This window comes from Salmo salar, chromosome ssa01 (genome assembly GCF_905237065.1).
Source record: "Salmo salar chromosome ssa01, Ssal_v3.1, whole genome shotgun sequence".
Lineage (NCBI taxonomy): Eukaryota > Metazoa > Chordata > Actinopteri > Salmoniformes > Salmonidae > Salmo > Salmo salar.
In genome coordinates, this window is record NC_059442.1 from 110737464 (window position 1) to 110755281 (window position 17818).

General features: G+C 44.5%; 1 protein-coding gene across 2 annotated transcripts in view; it reads left to right on the plus strand.

Annotated features, from left to right (window-relative positions):
- LOC106594841 (testican-2) overlaps positions 1–17818 on the plus strand; it is a 108287-nt gene that overhangs the window by 67499 nt on the left and 22970 nt on the right. The window contains exons 4-7 of one of the 2 annotated variants that reach the window (XM_045687504.1): positions 5837–5957; positions 9139–9247; positions 12527–12641; positions 17191–17310. In XM_045687504.1, the coding sequence (XP_045543460.1) occupies positions 5837–5957; positions 9139–9247; positions 12527–12641; positions 17191–17310 (465 nt within the window). Of the gene's footprint in view, positions 1–5836; positions 5958–9138; positions 9248–12526; positions 12642–17187; positions 17311–17818 lie in introns of both variants that reach the window. The other variant, XM_045687501.1, reaches the window with a different exon arrangement.

Sequence of the window (17818 nt, forward strand, 5' to 3'; positions counted from 1 at the left end):
TCAGACAGTCTGTAAAACAGAGCCCTGTCTGTCTAGAGGCACCAGAGAACAGCTGTTATATCAGACAGTCTGTAAAACAGAAGCCCTGTCTGTCTAGAGACATTAGAGAACAGCTGTTATATTAGACAGTCTGTAAAACAGAAGCCCTGTCTGTCTAGAGACACTAGAGAACAGCTGTTATATTAGACAGTCTGTAAAACAGAAGCCCTGTCTGTCTAGAGACACCAGAGAACAGCTGTTATATTAGACAGTCTGTAAAACAGAAGCCCTGTCTGTCTAGAGACACTAGACAACAGCTGTTATATCAGACAGTCTGTAAAACAGAAGCCCTGTCTGTCTAGACACCAGAGAACAGCTGTTATATCAGACAGTCTGTAAAACAGAAGCCCTGTCTGTCTAGAGACACCAGAGAACAGCTGTTATCTTAGACAGTCTGTAAAACAGAAGCCCTGTCTGTCTAGAGACACTAGAGAACAGCTGTTATATCAGACAGTCTGTAAAACAGAAGCCCTGTCTGTCTAGAGACACCAGAGAACAGCTGTTATATCAGACAGTCTGTAAAACAGAAGCCCTGTCTGTCTAGAGACACCAGAGAACAGCTGTTATCTCAGACAGTCTGTAAAACAGAGCCCTGTCTGTCTAGAGACACCAGAGAACAGCTGTTATATCAGACAGTCTGTAAAATATAAGCCCTGTCTGTCTAGAGACACTAGAGAACAGCTGTTATATTAGACAGTCTGTAAAACAGAGCCCTGTCTGTCTAGAGACACTAGAGAACAGCTGTTATATCAGACAGTCTGTAAAACAGAAGCCCTGTCTGTCTAGAGACATTAGAGAACAGCTGTTATATTAGACAGTCTGTAAAAACAGAAGCCCTGTCTGTCTAGAGACACCAGAGAACAGCTGTTATATTAGACAGTCTGTAAAACAGAAGCCCTGTCTGTCTAGAGACACCAGAGAACAGCTGTTATATTAGACAGTCTGTAAAACAGAGCCCTGTCTGTCTAGAGACACCAGAGAACAGTTGTGTGTTTTCTCTTGTAGAGCTGACAATAATATTCAGTTTTGACTCACTGCAGTAAGTAAAAATACACTACATGACAAGAAGTATGTGGACACCTGCTCATCGAACATCTCATTTCAAAATCATGGGCATTGATATGGAGTTGGTCCCCCCTTTGCTGCTATAACAGCCTCCACTCTTCTGGGAAGGCTTTCTACTAGATGTTGTAGCAGTGCTGCTCAAGAGCATTAATGAGGTCGGGAACTGACGTTGGGCGATTATGCCTGGCTCGCAGTCGGCGTTACAATTCATCCCAAAGGTGTTTGATGGAGTTGAGGTCAGGGCTCTGTGCAGGCCAGTCAAGTTCTTCCACACCGATCACAACAATCAATTTCTGTATGGACCTCGCTTTGTGCACGGAGGCATTGTCATGCTGAAACAGGAATGGGGCCTTCCTCAAACTGTTGCCATAAAGTTGGAAGCACAGAATCGTCTAAAATGTCATTGTATGCTGTAGCATTAAGATTTCCCTTCACTGGAACTAAGGGGCCTAGCCCGAACCATGAAAAACAGCCCCAGACAGTTATTCCTCCTCCACCAAACTTTACAGTTGGCACAATGCATTGGGGCAGATAGTGTTCTCCTGGCATTCGCCAAACCCAGATTCGTCTGTTGGTTCACCAGATGGTGAAACGTGATTCATCACTCCAGAGAACACGTTTCCACTGCTACAGAGTGAAATGGCGGTGAGCTTTACACCACTCCAGCCGACAGTTGGCATTGCGCATGGTGATCATAGGCTTTTGTGCGGCTGCTCGGCCACGGAAACCCATTTCCTGAAGCTACCGATGAACAGTTATTGTGCTGACGTTGCTTCCAGAGGCAGTTTGGAACTCGGTAGTGAGTGTTGCAACCGAGGACAGATGATTTTTACGTGCTACACGCTTCAGCACTCGACGGTCCCGTTCTGTGAGCTTGTGTGGCCTACCACTTCACGGCTGAGCTGTTGTTGCTCCTAGACATTTCAACTTCACAATAACAGCACTTATAGTTGACTGGGAAAGCTGTAGCAGGGCAGAAATTTTAAGATCTGACTTGTTGGAAAGGTGGGATCCTATGACGGTGCCACGTTGAAAGTCACTGAGCTCTTCAGTAAGGCTATTCTACTGCCAATGTTTGTCTGTGGAGATTGCTTGGCTATGCGCTCAATTTTATACACCTGTCAGCAATGGGTGTGGCTGAAATAGCAGAATCTACTGATTTGAAAGGGTGTCCACATACTTTTGTATGTACAGTTGAAGTCGGAAGTTTACATACACTCGTTTTTCAACCACTCCACAAATTTCTTGTTAACAAACTGTAGCTTTGGCAAGTGGTTAGGACATCTACTTTGTGCATGACACAAGTAATTTTTCCAACAATTGTTTACAGACAGATTATTTCACTTATAATTCACTGTATCACAATTTCAGTGGGTCAGAAGTTCATATACACTAAGTTGACTGTGTCTTTAAACAGCTTGGAAAATTCCAGAAAATTAGGTCATGGCTTTAGAAGCTTCTGATAGGCTAATTGACATAATTTGAATCAATTGGAGGTGTACCTGTGGATGTATTTCAAGACCTACCTTCAAACTCAGTGCCTCTTTGCTTGACATCATGGGAAAATCAAAAGAAATCAGCCAAGACCTCAGAAAAACAATTGTAGACCTCCACAAGTCTGGTTCATCCTTGGGAGCAATTTCCAAACGCCTGAAGGTACCACGTTCATCTGTACAAACAATAGTACGCAAGTATAAACACCATGGGACCACGCAGCCGTCATACCGCTCAGGAAGGAGACGTGTTCTGTCTCCTAGAGATGAACGTACTTTGGTGCGAAAAGTGCAAATCAATCCCAGAACAACAGCAAAGGACCTTGTGAAGATGCTGGAGGAAACAGGTACAAAAGTATCTATATCCACAGCTAAATGAGTCCTATATCGATATATCCTGAAAGGCCGCTCAGCAAGGAAGAAGCCACTGCTCCAAAACCGCCATAAAAAAAACAGACTACGGTTTGCAACTGCACATGGGGACAAAGATTGTACTTTTTGGAGAAATGTCCTCTGGTCTGATGAAACAAAAATAGAACTGTTTTGGCCATAATGACCGTCGTTATGTTTGGAGGAAAAAGGGGGAGGCTTGCAAGCCGAAGAACACCATCCCAACCGCGAAGCACGGGGGGTGGCAGCAGCATGTTGTGGGGGTGCTTTTCTGCAGGAAGGACTGGTGCACTTCACAAAATAGATGCCATCATGAGGTAGGAAAATTATGTGGATATATTGAAGCAATCTCAAGACATCAGCCAGGAAGTTAAAGCTTGGTCGTAAATTGGTCTTCCAAATGGACAATGACCCCAAGCATACTTCCAAAGTTGTGGCAAAATGGCTAAGGACAACAAAGTCAAGGTATTGGAGTGGCCATCACAAAGCCCTGACCTCAATCCTATAGAAAATGTATGGGCAGAATTGAAAAAGCGTGTGCGAGCAAGGAGGCCTACAAACCTGACTCAGTTACACCAGCTCTGTCAGGAGGAATGGGCCAAAATTCACCCAACTTACTGTGGGAAGCTTGTGGAAGGCTACCCAAAACATTTGACCCAAGTTAAACAATTTAAAGACAATGCTACCAAATACTAATTGAGTGTATGTAAACTTCTGACCCGCTGGGAATGTGATGAAAGAAATAAAAGCTGAAAGAACTAATTATCTCTACTATTATTCTGACATTTCACATTCTTAAAATAAAGTGGCGATCCTAACTGACCTAAAACAGGGAATTTTTACTAGGATTAAATGTCAGGAATTGTGAAAAACTAAGTTTAAATGTATTTGGCAAAGGTGTATGTATACTTACGATTTCAACTGTATAGTGTATATCCAGTATTTGATTGATGACTTGTGCACCCTCATGTCTGAATCTCAATATACCTGTATCTTACCTGCAGTCTATCATGCCTGCTATGTATATTACCTGCTATGTATATTACCTGCTATGTGTCATGCCTGCTATGTATCTTACCTGCTATGTATATTACCTGCTATGTATATTACATGCTATGTATATTACCTGCTATGTATATTACCTGCTATGTATCTTACCTGCTGTGTATCATACCTGCTATGCATCATACCTGCAATATATCATACCTGCTTTGTATATTACCTGCTATGTATATTACCTGCTATGTGTCATACCTGCTATGTATGTTATCTGCAATGTATCATACCTGCTGTATATCATACCTGCTATGTATATTACCTGCTATGGATCATACCTGCTATGTATGTTATCTGCAATGTAACATACCTGCTGTGTATCATACCTACTATGTATATTACCTGCTATGTTTCATGGCTGCTGTGTATCATACCTGCTATGTGTCATACCTGCTATGTGTCATACCTGCTATGTATCATAACTGCTATGTATATTACCTGCTATGTTTCATACCTGCTATGTGTCATACCTGCTGTGTATCATACATGCTATGTGTCATACCTGCAATTTATCATACCTGCTATGTATCATACCTGCTGTGTATCATACCTGAAATGTATCACACCTGCTATGTATCATACCTGCTGTGTATCAAACCTGCTGTGTATCAAACCTGCTGTGAATCATACCTGCTGTGTTTCATACCTGCTATGTATCATACCTGCTGTGTATCACACCTGCTGTGTGCCATACCTGTTATGTGTCATACCTGCTATGTATATTACCTGCTATGTGTCATACCTGCTATGTATCATACCTGCTGTGTATCATATCTGTAATGTATCACACCTGCTGTGTATCATACCTGCTGTGTTTCATACCTGCTATGTATCATACCTGCTGTGTATCACACCTGCTGTGTATCATACCTGCTATGTGTCATACCTGCTATGTGTCATACCTGCTATGTATCATACCTGCTGTGTATCATACCTGCTGTGTATCATATCTGTAATGTATCACACCTGCTGTGTATCATACCTGCTGTGTTTCATACCTGCTATGTATCATACCTGCTATGTATCACACCTGCTGTGTATCATACCTGCTATGTGTCATACCTGCTATATATCTCATACCTGCTGTGTATCATACCTGCTGTGTATCATATCTGTAATGTATCACACCTGCTGTGTATATTACCTGCTATGTGTCATACCTGCTATGTATCATACCTGCTGTGTATCATATCTGTAATGTATCACATCTGCTGTGTATCATACCTGCTGTGTTTCATACCTGCTATGTATCATACCTGCTGTGTATCATACCTGCTATGTGTCATACCTGCTATATATCTCATACCTGCTGTGTATCATACCTGCTGTGTATCATATCTGTAATGTATCACACCTGCTGTGTATATTACCTGCTATGTGTCATACCTGCTATGTGTCATACCTGCTATGTATCATACCTGCTATGTATCATACCTGCTATGTATCATACCTGCTATGTCTCATACCTGCTATGTGTCATACCTGCTGTGTGTCATACCTGCTATGTATCATACCTGCTATGTATCATACCTGCTATGCATCATACCTGCTGTGTGTCATACCTGCTATGTATCATACCTGCTATGTATCATACCTGCTATTGTCTCTCCAGCCGTTGTGCTCTTTTACAAGGTTTTAACTCCTAAAACTGGGGAGCTGCACCGTCTGTGTTTCTCTGAAATTAAAAAGCAAAAAAATAATTTATATGATCAGAAAATGAACTTTGATTTCCTTCTTCTTCTTCTTTGTTTTATTTTTCTCTCTACCTCCTCCACCTCCTCCTCCTCTTCCAGCTGTGGACACCACCAAGGATCCGTGCCAGAAGGTGAAGTGTAGCCGCCACAAGATCTGTGTTACCCAGGGTTACCAGAGAGCAATGTGTGTCAATGTCAACCGGAAAAAGCTGGAGCACAGGTGGGTAATCAATCAATCAATGAATAAATCACTCAGAGATTCACAGGCTGAGGCATCTGGTGGGGGGAGTCTGCATATCATTGGTCCTGGAGGGAAAACTGTGCTCACCAGGGAAGCTTATTCCGTGGTGTTATCGTTGACAGCAGGCGTCTGTCAGCATGTCTTCTGAACAGCAGCACTATTGATTACATCGCTGTCGTCGTGCCAACGTGCTGTACGTCTGTACGCCCAGAGTGATGTCATTTCTTCTAGAACATTCCTGCTGTGCCATGATTAATTAAAAAGGTATAAGTTGCATCCCCAAATAGCATCCTATTTCCTTTAAAGTGCACTACTATTGACCTTAGGGTTCTCCTCAAAAGTAGTGCACTTTGTAGGGAATAGGTTTTCCATTTGGGGTGCATCCATAAAAATGTAGTCAAACTAATCGTGACACTTCCCTCGTATTGTTTTGTTCTGCATCAGACACACACTCACATACACACGCACATGCACACATATACACACACACACACACACACATACACCCACACACAAACTCACACACATACACACACACAATAAGCAGATAGAGTATCTCTCTTGGGTGTTATTCTACATAGTTAAAATATTCTCCCTTTACCCAGTAGACCAGATCCACCATGATGTTTATAGATGAACCTTTACCCAGTAGACTAGATACACCATGATGTTTATAGATGAACCTTTACCCAGTAGACCAGATCCACCATGATGTTTATAGATGAACCTTTACCCAGTAGACTAGATACACCATGATGTTTATAGATGAACCTTTACCCAGTAGACTAGATACACCATGATGTTTATAGATGAACCTTTACCCAGTAGACCAGATACACCATGATGTTTATAGATGAACCTTTACCCAGATACACCATGATGTTTATAGATGAACCTTTACCCAGTAGACCAGATTCACCATGATGTTTATAGATGAACCTTTACCCAGATACACCATGATGTTTATAGATGAACCTTTACCCAGTAGATCAGATCCACCATGATGTTTATAGATGAACCTTTACCCAGTAGACAAGATACACCATGATGTTTATAGATGAACCTTTACCCAGATACACCATGATGTTTATAGATGAACCTTTACCCAGTAGACCAGATCCACCATGATGTTTATAGATGAACCTTTACCCAGTAGACTAGATACACCAGGATGTTTATAGATGAACCTTTACCCAGTAGACCAGATCCACCATGATGTTTATAGATGAACCTTTACCCAGTAGACCAGATCCACCATGATGTTTATAGATGAACCTTTACCCAGATACACCATGATGTTTATAGATGAACCTTTACCCAGTAGATCAGATCCACCAGGATGTTTATAGATGAACCTTTACCCAGTAGACTAGATCCACCATGATGTTTATAGATGAACCTTTACCCAGTAGACTAGATACACCATGATGTTTATAGATGAACCTTTACCCAGATACACCATGATGTTTATAGATGAACCTTTACCCAGTAGACCAGATCCACCATGATGTTTATAGATGAACCTTTACCCAGTAGACCAGATCCACCATGATGTTTATAGATGAACCTTTACCCAGATACACCATGATGTTTATAGATGAACCTTTACCCAGTAGACTAGATACACCATGATGTTTATAGATGAACCTTTACCCAGTAGACTAGATACACCATGATGTTTATAGATGAACCTTTACCCAGATACACCATGATGTTTATAGATGAACCTTTACCCAGTAGACCAGATACACCATGATGTTTATAGATGAACCTTTACCCAGATCCACCATGATGTTTATAGATGAACCTTTACCCAGTAGACCAGATTCACCATGATGTTTATAGATGAACCTTTACCCAGTAGACCAGATACACCATGATGTTTATAGAGGAACCTTTACCCAGTAGACCAGATACACCATGATGTTTATAGATGAACCTTTACCCAGATCCACCATGATGTTTATAGATGAACCTTTACCCAGATACACCATGATGTTTATAGATGAACCTTTACCCAGTAGACCAGATACACCATGATGTTTATAGATGAACCTTTACCCAGATACACCATGATGTTTATAGATGAACCTTTACCCAGTAGACCATACACCATGATGTTTATAGATGAACCTTTACCCAGTAGACCAGATACACCATGATGTTTATAGATGAACCTTTACCCAGATCCACCATGATGTTTATAGATGAACCTTTACTCAGTACATCAGATCCACCATGATGTTTATAGATGAACCTTTACCCAGTAGACCAGATCCACCATGATGTTTATAGATGAACCTTTACCCAGTAGACCAGATACACCATGATGTTTATAGATGAACCTTTACTCAGTACATCAGATCCACCATGATGTTTATAGATGAACCTTTGGGATATTATTATTTATGAAACATTTTGATCTAAGCGAAAGCATGAGATTTAAATACATCTGATAGAGACCCAGCCTCTGAACCTCAGGCTTTCAAGACCAAATTTAAAGGACGACGCCGCAAGAATGAAATAACATAACAACCATGGTGGCCATGGCAACACAATGCCCCACTGCTGCCTATCTCAGGTATCATTATATATCTGCTTCTCGTGAAAAACAGAAATAGTGGCCGGAACAAACGTAATCGGAAAAAGACGTGTTAACGGATTGAAATATATAATTATATATATAATATTATTTCCTGCAAAGTCTATATGCAGCGACAGCAAGACTTTCATCTTTCTCAATGAACAGCTTCATCTTTTTGACGCTACCCTTGAGATGAGGGAGCAACAGTGGTGTAGAATGAAGTGTTATAAGCACGAACACAGCCGTGCTAACTGCTAACCCTGCTCAGCATCATTAAGTAAGAGGCCCTGCTACTGCTAATGCTACTGCTAATGCTACTGCTCATGCTAATGTAGAGTACAGGAAGCTATTGGGGTTTGTTTTTGGAAGTGGATGTGCTGCTCACTAAGTATGAACCCCAATGTTCAGTAGAGGAGATGAACAAGCCAAGCAGCGTCAAGTTGACGTAGTTTTTAAGAAGTTGTATCTTATGTCCTCCCTTTATGATTGTTTAGAAGTTGTATTACAGGAGTTATTATAGATAAGCAAGTAGACATTGTCTGTGTCTGTTAACTAATCTCCATTTTTCCTCTGTAGAAGCAGACAGCCTGTAGAGCTGATGCCTCATGAGAACACCTGTAAGCCCTGCCCTGTGGTCGCTGCCTCCCCTGTGTGTGGTACGGATAGACACAACTACGCCTCTCAGGTACTAACATACCTCCTCTCTCTCGCAATTCAATTCTCTCTCTCTCTCTCTCTCTCTCTCTCTCTCTCTCTCTCTCTCTCTCTCTCTCTCTCTCTCTCTCTCAATTCAATTCTCCCTCTCTCTCTCCTCCTCTCTCTCCTCCTCTCTCTCTCAATTGAATTCTCCCTCTCTCTCCCCCTTTCTCTCTCTTCTCTGTCTCAATTCAATTCTCCCTCTCTCCCCCCTCTCTCTCTCCTCCTCTCTCAATTCAATTCTCCCTCTCTCAACCTCTCTCTCTCCCCCTCTCTCTCTCCGCCTCTCTCTCGTCTCCCCTCTCTCTCTCCTCTCTCTCTCTCAAATCAATTCTCCCTCTCTCCCCTCTCTCGTGTCTCCCTGTATATCTGGTTCCACACTGGTAGCAAGAGGACAAGTGCACTGTACCGCTGGATGAATGCAAATGCAGGTGTTCGTCCCAAATGGCACCCTATTCCCTTTATAGTGCACTACCTTGACCAGGGCCCATAAGGAATAGGCTGCCATTTAGGACGCAGATCAGGATGAATGCAATGCATGCGTGTGATGAATGTCTGTCTCAGGTTTGAACAGCGTAGCACCGTATCACTGGCCACTACTTTCCCCCTTTATTAATTTATGTCGTTTTTAATTCTGACCTTGATGAGAATGACTGCTCACTCAGCCCCTTCTCCCACCTCTCTCCTGCCTCTCTCTTGCCTCTCTTCCTCCTCTCTCCTTCCTATCTCCCTCCTCTCTCTCTCTCCCTCCTCTCTCTTTCCTCTCTCCACCCTCTCCCTTTCCTCTCTCCCTCCTCTTTTCCTCTCTCCCTCCTCTCTTCCTCCTCTCTCCCCCTCTCTCTCTCTCTCTCTCTCTCTCTCTCTCCTCTATCCCTACTGTCTCTCCTTTCTCCCTTCTCTCTCTTCCTCCTCTCTCGCTCTCTTTCCCTCTCCTTCCTCTCTCCCTCCTCTCTCTCTCCCTCCCTCTCTCTTTCCTCTCTCCCTCCTCTCTCCCTCCCTCTCTCTTTCCTCTCTCTTTCCTCTCTTTCCTCTCTCCCTCCTCTCTCCCTCCTCTCTCTCTTGCTCTCTCTCTCCCTCCTCTCTCTCTCTCTCTCTCTCCTCTATCCCTACTGTCTCTCCTTTCTCCCTTCTCTCTCTCCCTCCTCTCTCACTCTCTTTCCCTTCCCCTCCTCTCTCCCTCCCTCTCTCTTTCCTCTCTCTCTCCCTCTTCTCTCTCTCTTGCTCTCTCTCTCCTCTCTCTCTCTCTCTCCTTCCTCTCTCCCTCCTCTCTCCCTCCCTCTCTCTTTCATCTCTCCCTCCTCTCTCCCTCCATCTCTCTTTCCTCTCTCCCTCCTCTCTCCCTCTTCTCTCTCTCTCTTGCTCTCTCTCTCCCTCCTCTCTCTCTCCTTCCTATCTTCTTCCTCTCCCTTCTCTCTCTCTCTCTCCCTCCTCTCTCTTTCCTCTCTCCACCCTCTCTCTTTCCTCTCTCCCTCCTCTCTTCCTCCATTCTCCTGCCTGTCTAATTTTCTCTGTCTTTTGCTCTCTCTTCTCTATTTTTCTCTCTCCAGCTTCTCTCTCCTCTCTCCTGCCTCTGTGCTTCCTCTGTCATTTGAATGAGCAATCTGCTTTTCTGCGGTCACCCCCATAAATATTTTATCGGCATTCAAGCTTAGCCTGCTCAACTCAGGCAAGCCAGGACCTGGCACCGCCTCAGGTGTGTTTGTGTGTGTGTCCCTGGACCTGGCACCACTTCTCCCTCTCTCTCTGTCTCTCTGTCTCACTCTCTCTCTCTCTCTACTCTCTCTCTCTCTCTCTCTCTCTGCTGCAGGTGTAAAAGCAAGAGTGCTACTGTTGTAAATGCTCATTAAGCTGTGTGTGTGTGTCCCTGTGTGTGTGTCCCTTTGTGTGTGTGTGTGTGTGTGTGTGTGTGTGTTCCTGTGTGTGTGTGTGTGTGTTCCTTTGTGTTCCTGTGTGTGTGTGTGTGTGTTCCTGTGTGTGTGTGTTCCTGTGTGTGTGTGTTCCTGTGTATGTGTGTTTTCCTGTGTGTTCCTGTGTGTGTGTGTGTGTTTCTTGTGTGTGTGTGTGTGTGTTCTTGTGTGTATGTTGTTTTAAAATGATGATTAGCTCTGTGCTCTTGTCTCTGATTAATATACACAATATATACAAAGTATGTGGACACCCCTTCAAATGAGCAGGTTCTGCTATTTCAGCCACACCCGTTGCTGACAGGTGTATAAAATTGAGCACACAGCCATGCAATCTCCATAGACAAACATTGGCACTGGAATGGCCCGTACTGAAGAGATCAGTGACTTTCAATGTGGCACCATCATAGGATGCCACCTTTCCAACAAGTCAGTTTGACAAATTTCTGCCCTGCTCGGTCAACTGTAAGTGCTGTTATTGTGTAGGTGAAACGTCTAGGAGCTACAACGGCTCAGCCGCAAAGTGGTAGGCCATATAAGCTCACAGAACGGGACCATCGAGTGCTGTAGTGTGTAAAAAGTGTCTGTCCTCGGTTGCAACACTTACTACCGAGTTCCAAACTGCCTCTGGAAGCAACGTCTCCACAAGAACTGTTCGTTGGTAGCTTCATGAAATGGGTTTCCGTGGCAGAGCAGCCGCACACAAGCCTAAGATCACCATGCTCAATGCCAAGTGTCGGCTGGAGTGGTGTAAAGCTCACTGCCATTGGACTTTGGAGCAGTGGAAATGCGTTCTCTGGAGTGATGAATCACGTTTCACCATCTGGCAGTCCAAACAGATGAATCTGGGTTTGGCGGATGCCAGGAGAACCCTACCTGCCCCAATGCATAGTTCCAACACAGAGCCCTGACCTCAACCTCATCAAACACCTTTGGGATGAATTGGAACGACGACTGTGAGCCAGGACTAATTGCCCAACATCAGTGCCCCCGACCTCAGTAATGCTGTTGTGGCTGAATGGAAGCAAGTCCCTGCAGCAATGTTCAAACATCTAGTGGAAAGCTTTCTCAGAAGAGTGGAGGATGTTATAGCAGCAAAGGGGGACCAACTCCATATTAATGCCCATGATTTAGGAATGAGATGTTGGACCAGCAGGTGTCCACATGGTCATGTAGTGGAGATGGTGTGTAGATTTGTACTGTTGTTGAACTGTAGTGTAATCTCTCTCGCTCTTTCTCTTGCTCTTGCTCTCTCTCTGCCTGCTGTCTCTCTCTCTCTCTATCTCTCTCTTCCTCCCTCTCCCTCTTGCTTTATCCTCTCTCTCTCTCCTCTCTCCCCCCTTCTGTCTCTCTCTCTCCTCCAGTGTAAGTTGGAGCAGCAGGGCTGTCTAACAGGGAAGGAACTGAGTGTGAAATGCCAGGGCATGTGCCCCTGTGCCACCGCTGCTGCCCCCATAACAGAGACCGAGGACAAACACGGCAAGTACACACACACATACAGTGAAGGAAAAAAGTATTTGATCCTCTGCTGATTTTGTACGTTTGCCCACTGACAAAGAAATTATCAGTCTATAATTTTAATGGTAGGTTCATTTGAACAGTGAGAGACAGAATAACAACAAAAAGAATCCAGAAAAAAGCATGTCAAAAATGTTATAAAATGATTTGCATTTTAATGAGGGAAATAAGTATTTGACCCCTCTGCAAAACATGACTTAGTACTTGGTGGCAAAACCCTTGTTGGCAATCACAGAGGTCAGACGTTTCTTGTAGTTGGCCACCAGGTTTGCACACATCTCAGGAGGGATTTTGTCCCACTCCTCTTTGCAGATCTTCTCCAAGTCATTAAGGTTTCGAGGCTGATGTTTGGCAACTCGAACCTTCAGCTCCCTCCACAGATTTTCTATGGGATTAAGGTCTGGAGACTGGCTAGGCCACTCCAGGACCTTAATGTGCTTCTTCTTGAGCCACTCCTTTGTTGCCTTGGCCATGTGTTTTGGGTCATTGTCATGCTGGAATACCCATCCACGACCCATTTTCAATGCCCTGGCTGAGGGAAGGAGGTTCTCACCCAAGATTTGACGGTACATGGCCCCGTCCATCATCCCTTCGATGCGGTGAAGTTGTCCTGTCCCCTTAGCAGAAAAACACCCCAAAGTATAATGTTTCCACCTCCATGTTTGACTGTGGGGATAGTGTTCTTGGGGTCATAGGCAGCATTCCTCCTCCTCCAAACACGGCGAGTTGAGTTGATGCCAAAGAGCTCCATTTTGGTCTCATCTGACCGCAACACTTGTGGTCAGATGAGACCAAGTTGTCCTCTGAATCATTCAGATGTTCATTGGGAAACTTCAGACGGGCATGTATATGTGCTTTCTTGAGCAGGGGGACCTTGCGGGCGCTGCAGGATTTCAGTCCTTCACGGCGTAGTGTGTTACTAATTGTTTTCTTGGTGACTATGGTCCCAGCTGCCTTCAGATCATTGACAAGGTCCTCCCGTGTAGTTCTGAGCTGATTCCTCACCGTTCTCATGATCATTGCAACTCCACGAGGTGAGATCTTGCATGGAGCCCCAGGCCGAGGGAGGTTGACAGTTCTTTTGTGTTTCTTCCATTTGCGAATAATCGCACCAACTGTTGTCACCTTCTCACCAAGCTGCTTGGCCATGGTCTTGTAGCCCATTCCAGCCTTGTGTAGGTCTACAATCTTGTCCCTGACATCCTTGGAGAGCTCTTTGGTCTTGACCATGGTGGAGAGTTTGGAATCTGATTAATTGATTGCTTCTGTGGACAGGTAACAAACTTTTATACAGGTAACAAACTGAGATTAGGAGCACTCCCTTTAAGAGTGTGCTCCTAATCTCAGCTCGTTACCTGTATAAAAGACACCTGGGAGCCAGAAATCTTTCTGATTGAGAGGGGGTCAAATACTTATTTCCCTCATTAAAATGCAAATCAATTTATAACATTTTTGACATGCGTTTTTCTGGATTTTTTTGTTGTTATTCTGTCTCTCACTGTTCAAATAAACCTACCATTAAAATTATAGTGTCACGTCCTGACCAGTAATAGGGGTTATTTGTTATTATAGTTTGGTCAGGACGTGGCAGGGGGTGTTTGTTTCATATGGTTTGGGCTATGTATTTAGGTAGAGGGGTATTTGTTTTATATGGTTCGGGGTGTGTGTGTATGTAGAGGGGTGTTGGATTTATGTGTTCCGGAGTTTTTGGTTTATGTTCTTGTTCATGTTTTGTATTCTAGGGTTTCTATGTTGTGTATTCCTTTGTTGGCCTGGTGTGGCTCTCAATCATTAACAGCTGTACATCATTGTTTCTGATTGAGAGTCATACTTAGGGAGCCTGTTTTCCACCTGTCCCTTGGTAGGAGATTGTTTTTGCACTGCTGTGTATAGCCTGCGAAACTGTTGTTCTTTGTTTATTGGTTTTTCGTGTTCACTTTACAAATTAAAGTAAATATGAGCACTCAATCCGCTGCGTATTGGTCCGATACTGATTTCTCCTTATCAGAAGACGAAGCTTATGACATATAGACTGATAATTTCTTTGTCAGTGGGCAAACGTACAAAATCAGCAGGGGATCAAATACTTTTTTCCCTCACTGTACACACACAGTCACGCGCACACACACACACACTGTTGTTCTGTAAGTATGTGTGTGTTGTTCGCCAGTGTGTGTTGTTCGGTAAGTGTTTGTGTTGTTTGGTCAGTGTGTGTGTTGTTCTGTCAGTGTGTGTTGTTTGGTCAGTGTGTGTGTTGTTATGTCAGTGTGTGTGTGTGTTGTTATGTCAGTGTGTGTGTGTGTTGTTATGTCAGTGTGTGTGTGTGTGTGTGTGTGTGTTGTTCTGTCAGTGTGTGTGTGTGTGTGTTGTTCTGTCAGTGTGTGTGTTGTTCTGTCAGTGTGTGTGTGTTGTTCTGTCGGTGTCGTCTGCGTGTCAAGGTCTCTAGCTGTTTGTCAGACAGCAGCCTGTGTTGTTCTGTCAGTGTGTGTTGTTCTGTCAGTGTGTGTTGTTTGGTCAGTGTCGTCTGCGTGTCAGACAGCAGCCTGTGTTGTTCTGTCAGTGTGTGTTGTTTGGTCAGTGTCGTCTGCGTGTCAGACAGCAGCCTGTGTTGTTCTGTCAGTGTGTGTTGTTTGGTCAGTGTCGTCTGCGTGTCAGACAGCAGCCTGTGTTGTTCTGTCAGTGTGTGTTGTTTGGTCAGTGTCGTCTGCGTGTCAGACAGCAGCCTGTGTTGTTCTGTCAGTGTGTGTTGTTTGGTCAGTGTCGTCTGCGTGTCAGACAGCAGCCTGTGTTGTTCTGTCAGTGTGTGTTGTTTGGTCAGTGTCGTCTGCGTGTCAGACAGCAGCCTGTGTTGTTCTGTCAGTGTGTGTTGTTTGGTCAGTGTCGTCTGCGTGTCAGACAGCAGCCTGTGTTAGCCAGCTGCCAACGGAAGCCATCTATTGAACGTAGCTGTTTGGTGATGTTGATATGACTGAGGCCTAATGATGTGTTATTCTATGGGAGAGGATACCTTTTTCCTCCCTCACCACTTCCTCATACAGCAGCTGTCTCTCTTTGAGTTCAACACAAGTCAATCTGAGAGACTGGGGTTAGTAGGTAGACTAGCAGTGGTCTGATTGAAAAGTCTCCCACTCTGTGAGTGAAATAGTCTTTCCGTCATGATGCCCTTCGTTATTTAGAGTGGACATATATCCTGATATCTAGATGCACCATTGATTGTCCGTGACTCTTGGTGGTGTGGAACTGCCAGTAGATTCAAACAGTTGTTAATCTCAGTGTCTACTGGTACAGCAAGTTGTTGATGTCTACATTAGCAACATGTTGCTGGGGATAATGTGTTGATTATTACAAATACTGTGTGATATGTTTATTGAGATAGTGAATGAGGTAGTTGTGGACTCGGTGAGACCTGTCCTACTGTATGGTAGTTGTGAGACCTGTCCTACTGTATGGTAGTTGTTGACTCGGTGAGACCTGTCCTACTGTATGGTAGTTGTGGACTCGGTGAGACCTGTCCTACTGTATGGTAGTTGTGGACTCAGTGAGACCTGTCCTACTGTATGGTAGTTGTTGACTCGGTGAGACCTGTCCTACTGTATGGTAGTTGTGGACTTGGTGAGACCTGTCCTACTGTATGGTAGTTGTTGACTCAGTGAGACCTGTCCTACTGTATGGTAGTTGTGGACTCGGTGAGACCTGTCCTACTGTATGGTAGTTGTGGACTCGGTGAGACCTGTCCTAATGTATGGTAGTTGTGGACTCGGTGAGACCTGTCCTACTGTATGGTAGTTGTGGACTCAGTGAGACCTGTTCTACTGTATGGTAGTTGTGGACTCGGTGAGACCTGTCCTACTGTATGGTAGTTGTGGACTCAGTGAGACCTGTCCTACTGTATGGTAGTTGTGGACTCAGTGAGACCTGTCCTACTGTATGGTAGTTGTGGACTCGGTGAGACCTGTCCTACTGTATGGTAGTTGTAGACTCAGTGAGACCTGTCCTACTGTATGGTAGTTGTGGACTCAGTGAGACCTGTCCTACTGTATGGTAGTTGTGGACTCAGTGAGACCTGTCCTACTGTATGGTAGTTGTGGACTCAGTGAGACCTGTCCTACTGTATGGTAGTTGTGGACTCAGTGAGACCTGTCCTACTGTATGGTAGTTGTGAGACCTGTCCTACTGTATGGTAGTTGTGAGACTTGTCCTACTGTATGGTAGTTGTGGACTCAGTGAGACCTGTCCTACTGTATGGTAGTTGTGAGACCTGTCCTACTGTATGGTAGTTGTGAGACCTGTCCTACTGTATGGTAGTTGTGAGACCTGTCCTACTGTATGGTAGCGATGATATAAATGATGGTTGCCTCATGGAAGGTGAGCCCCAGGTGTGTGTGTGTGTGTGTGTGTGTGTGTGTGTGTGTGTGTGTGTGTGTGTGTGTGTGTGTGTGTGTGTGTGTGTGTGTGTTTCTGTGTGTGTTATGTTATGAGCTGTGGGCTTCCCCTTTCCTCCCCTCAGCAGAGAGCTGTACCGGGCAGGACCTGGCAGACCTTGGAGACCGCCTCAGAGACTGGTTCCAACTGCTCCATGGAAACGCCAAGCAGAACAACTCAGGCAAGCCTGGACCTGGCACCGCCTCAGGTGAGTGTATGTGTTTGTGTGTCCCTGGAGCTGGCACCGCCTCTCTCTGTCTCTCTTTCTCCCTCTATCTCTCCTCTCCTCTCTCTCCTCTCTCTCTACTCTCTATTCACTCTCCTCTCTCTCTACTGGCTATTCTCTCTCACTCTCTCTCCTCTCGCTCTACTCTCTATTCTCTCACTCTCTCTCCTCTCGCTCTAATCTCTATTCTCTCACTCTCTCCTCTCTCTCTCACACTCTCTCCTCTCGCTCTTCTCACTCTACTCTCTATTCTCTCACACACTCTCCTCTCTCTCCCTCTACTCTCTGCTCTCTACTCTGTCTCGCTCCCTCTCGTCTCTTCCAGTACACTCCTTTATGCTGTGATTTACAGCTGACATCTCAGTTATGACAGTCCGTAATGAAATCTTCACCCAATAAAGAGCTATACTCAAAGTAGCACATTCCTGTCTGAGTTGCAATGTGTTTGGAAGTCATCAGTGTCACAGACAGACCTTCGCCTGGACCGTAT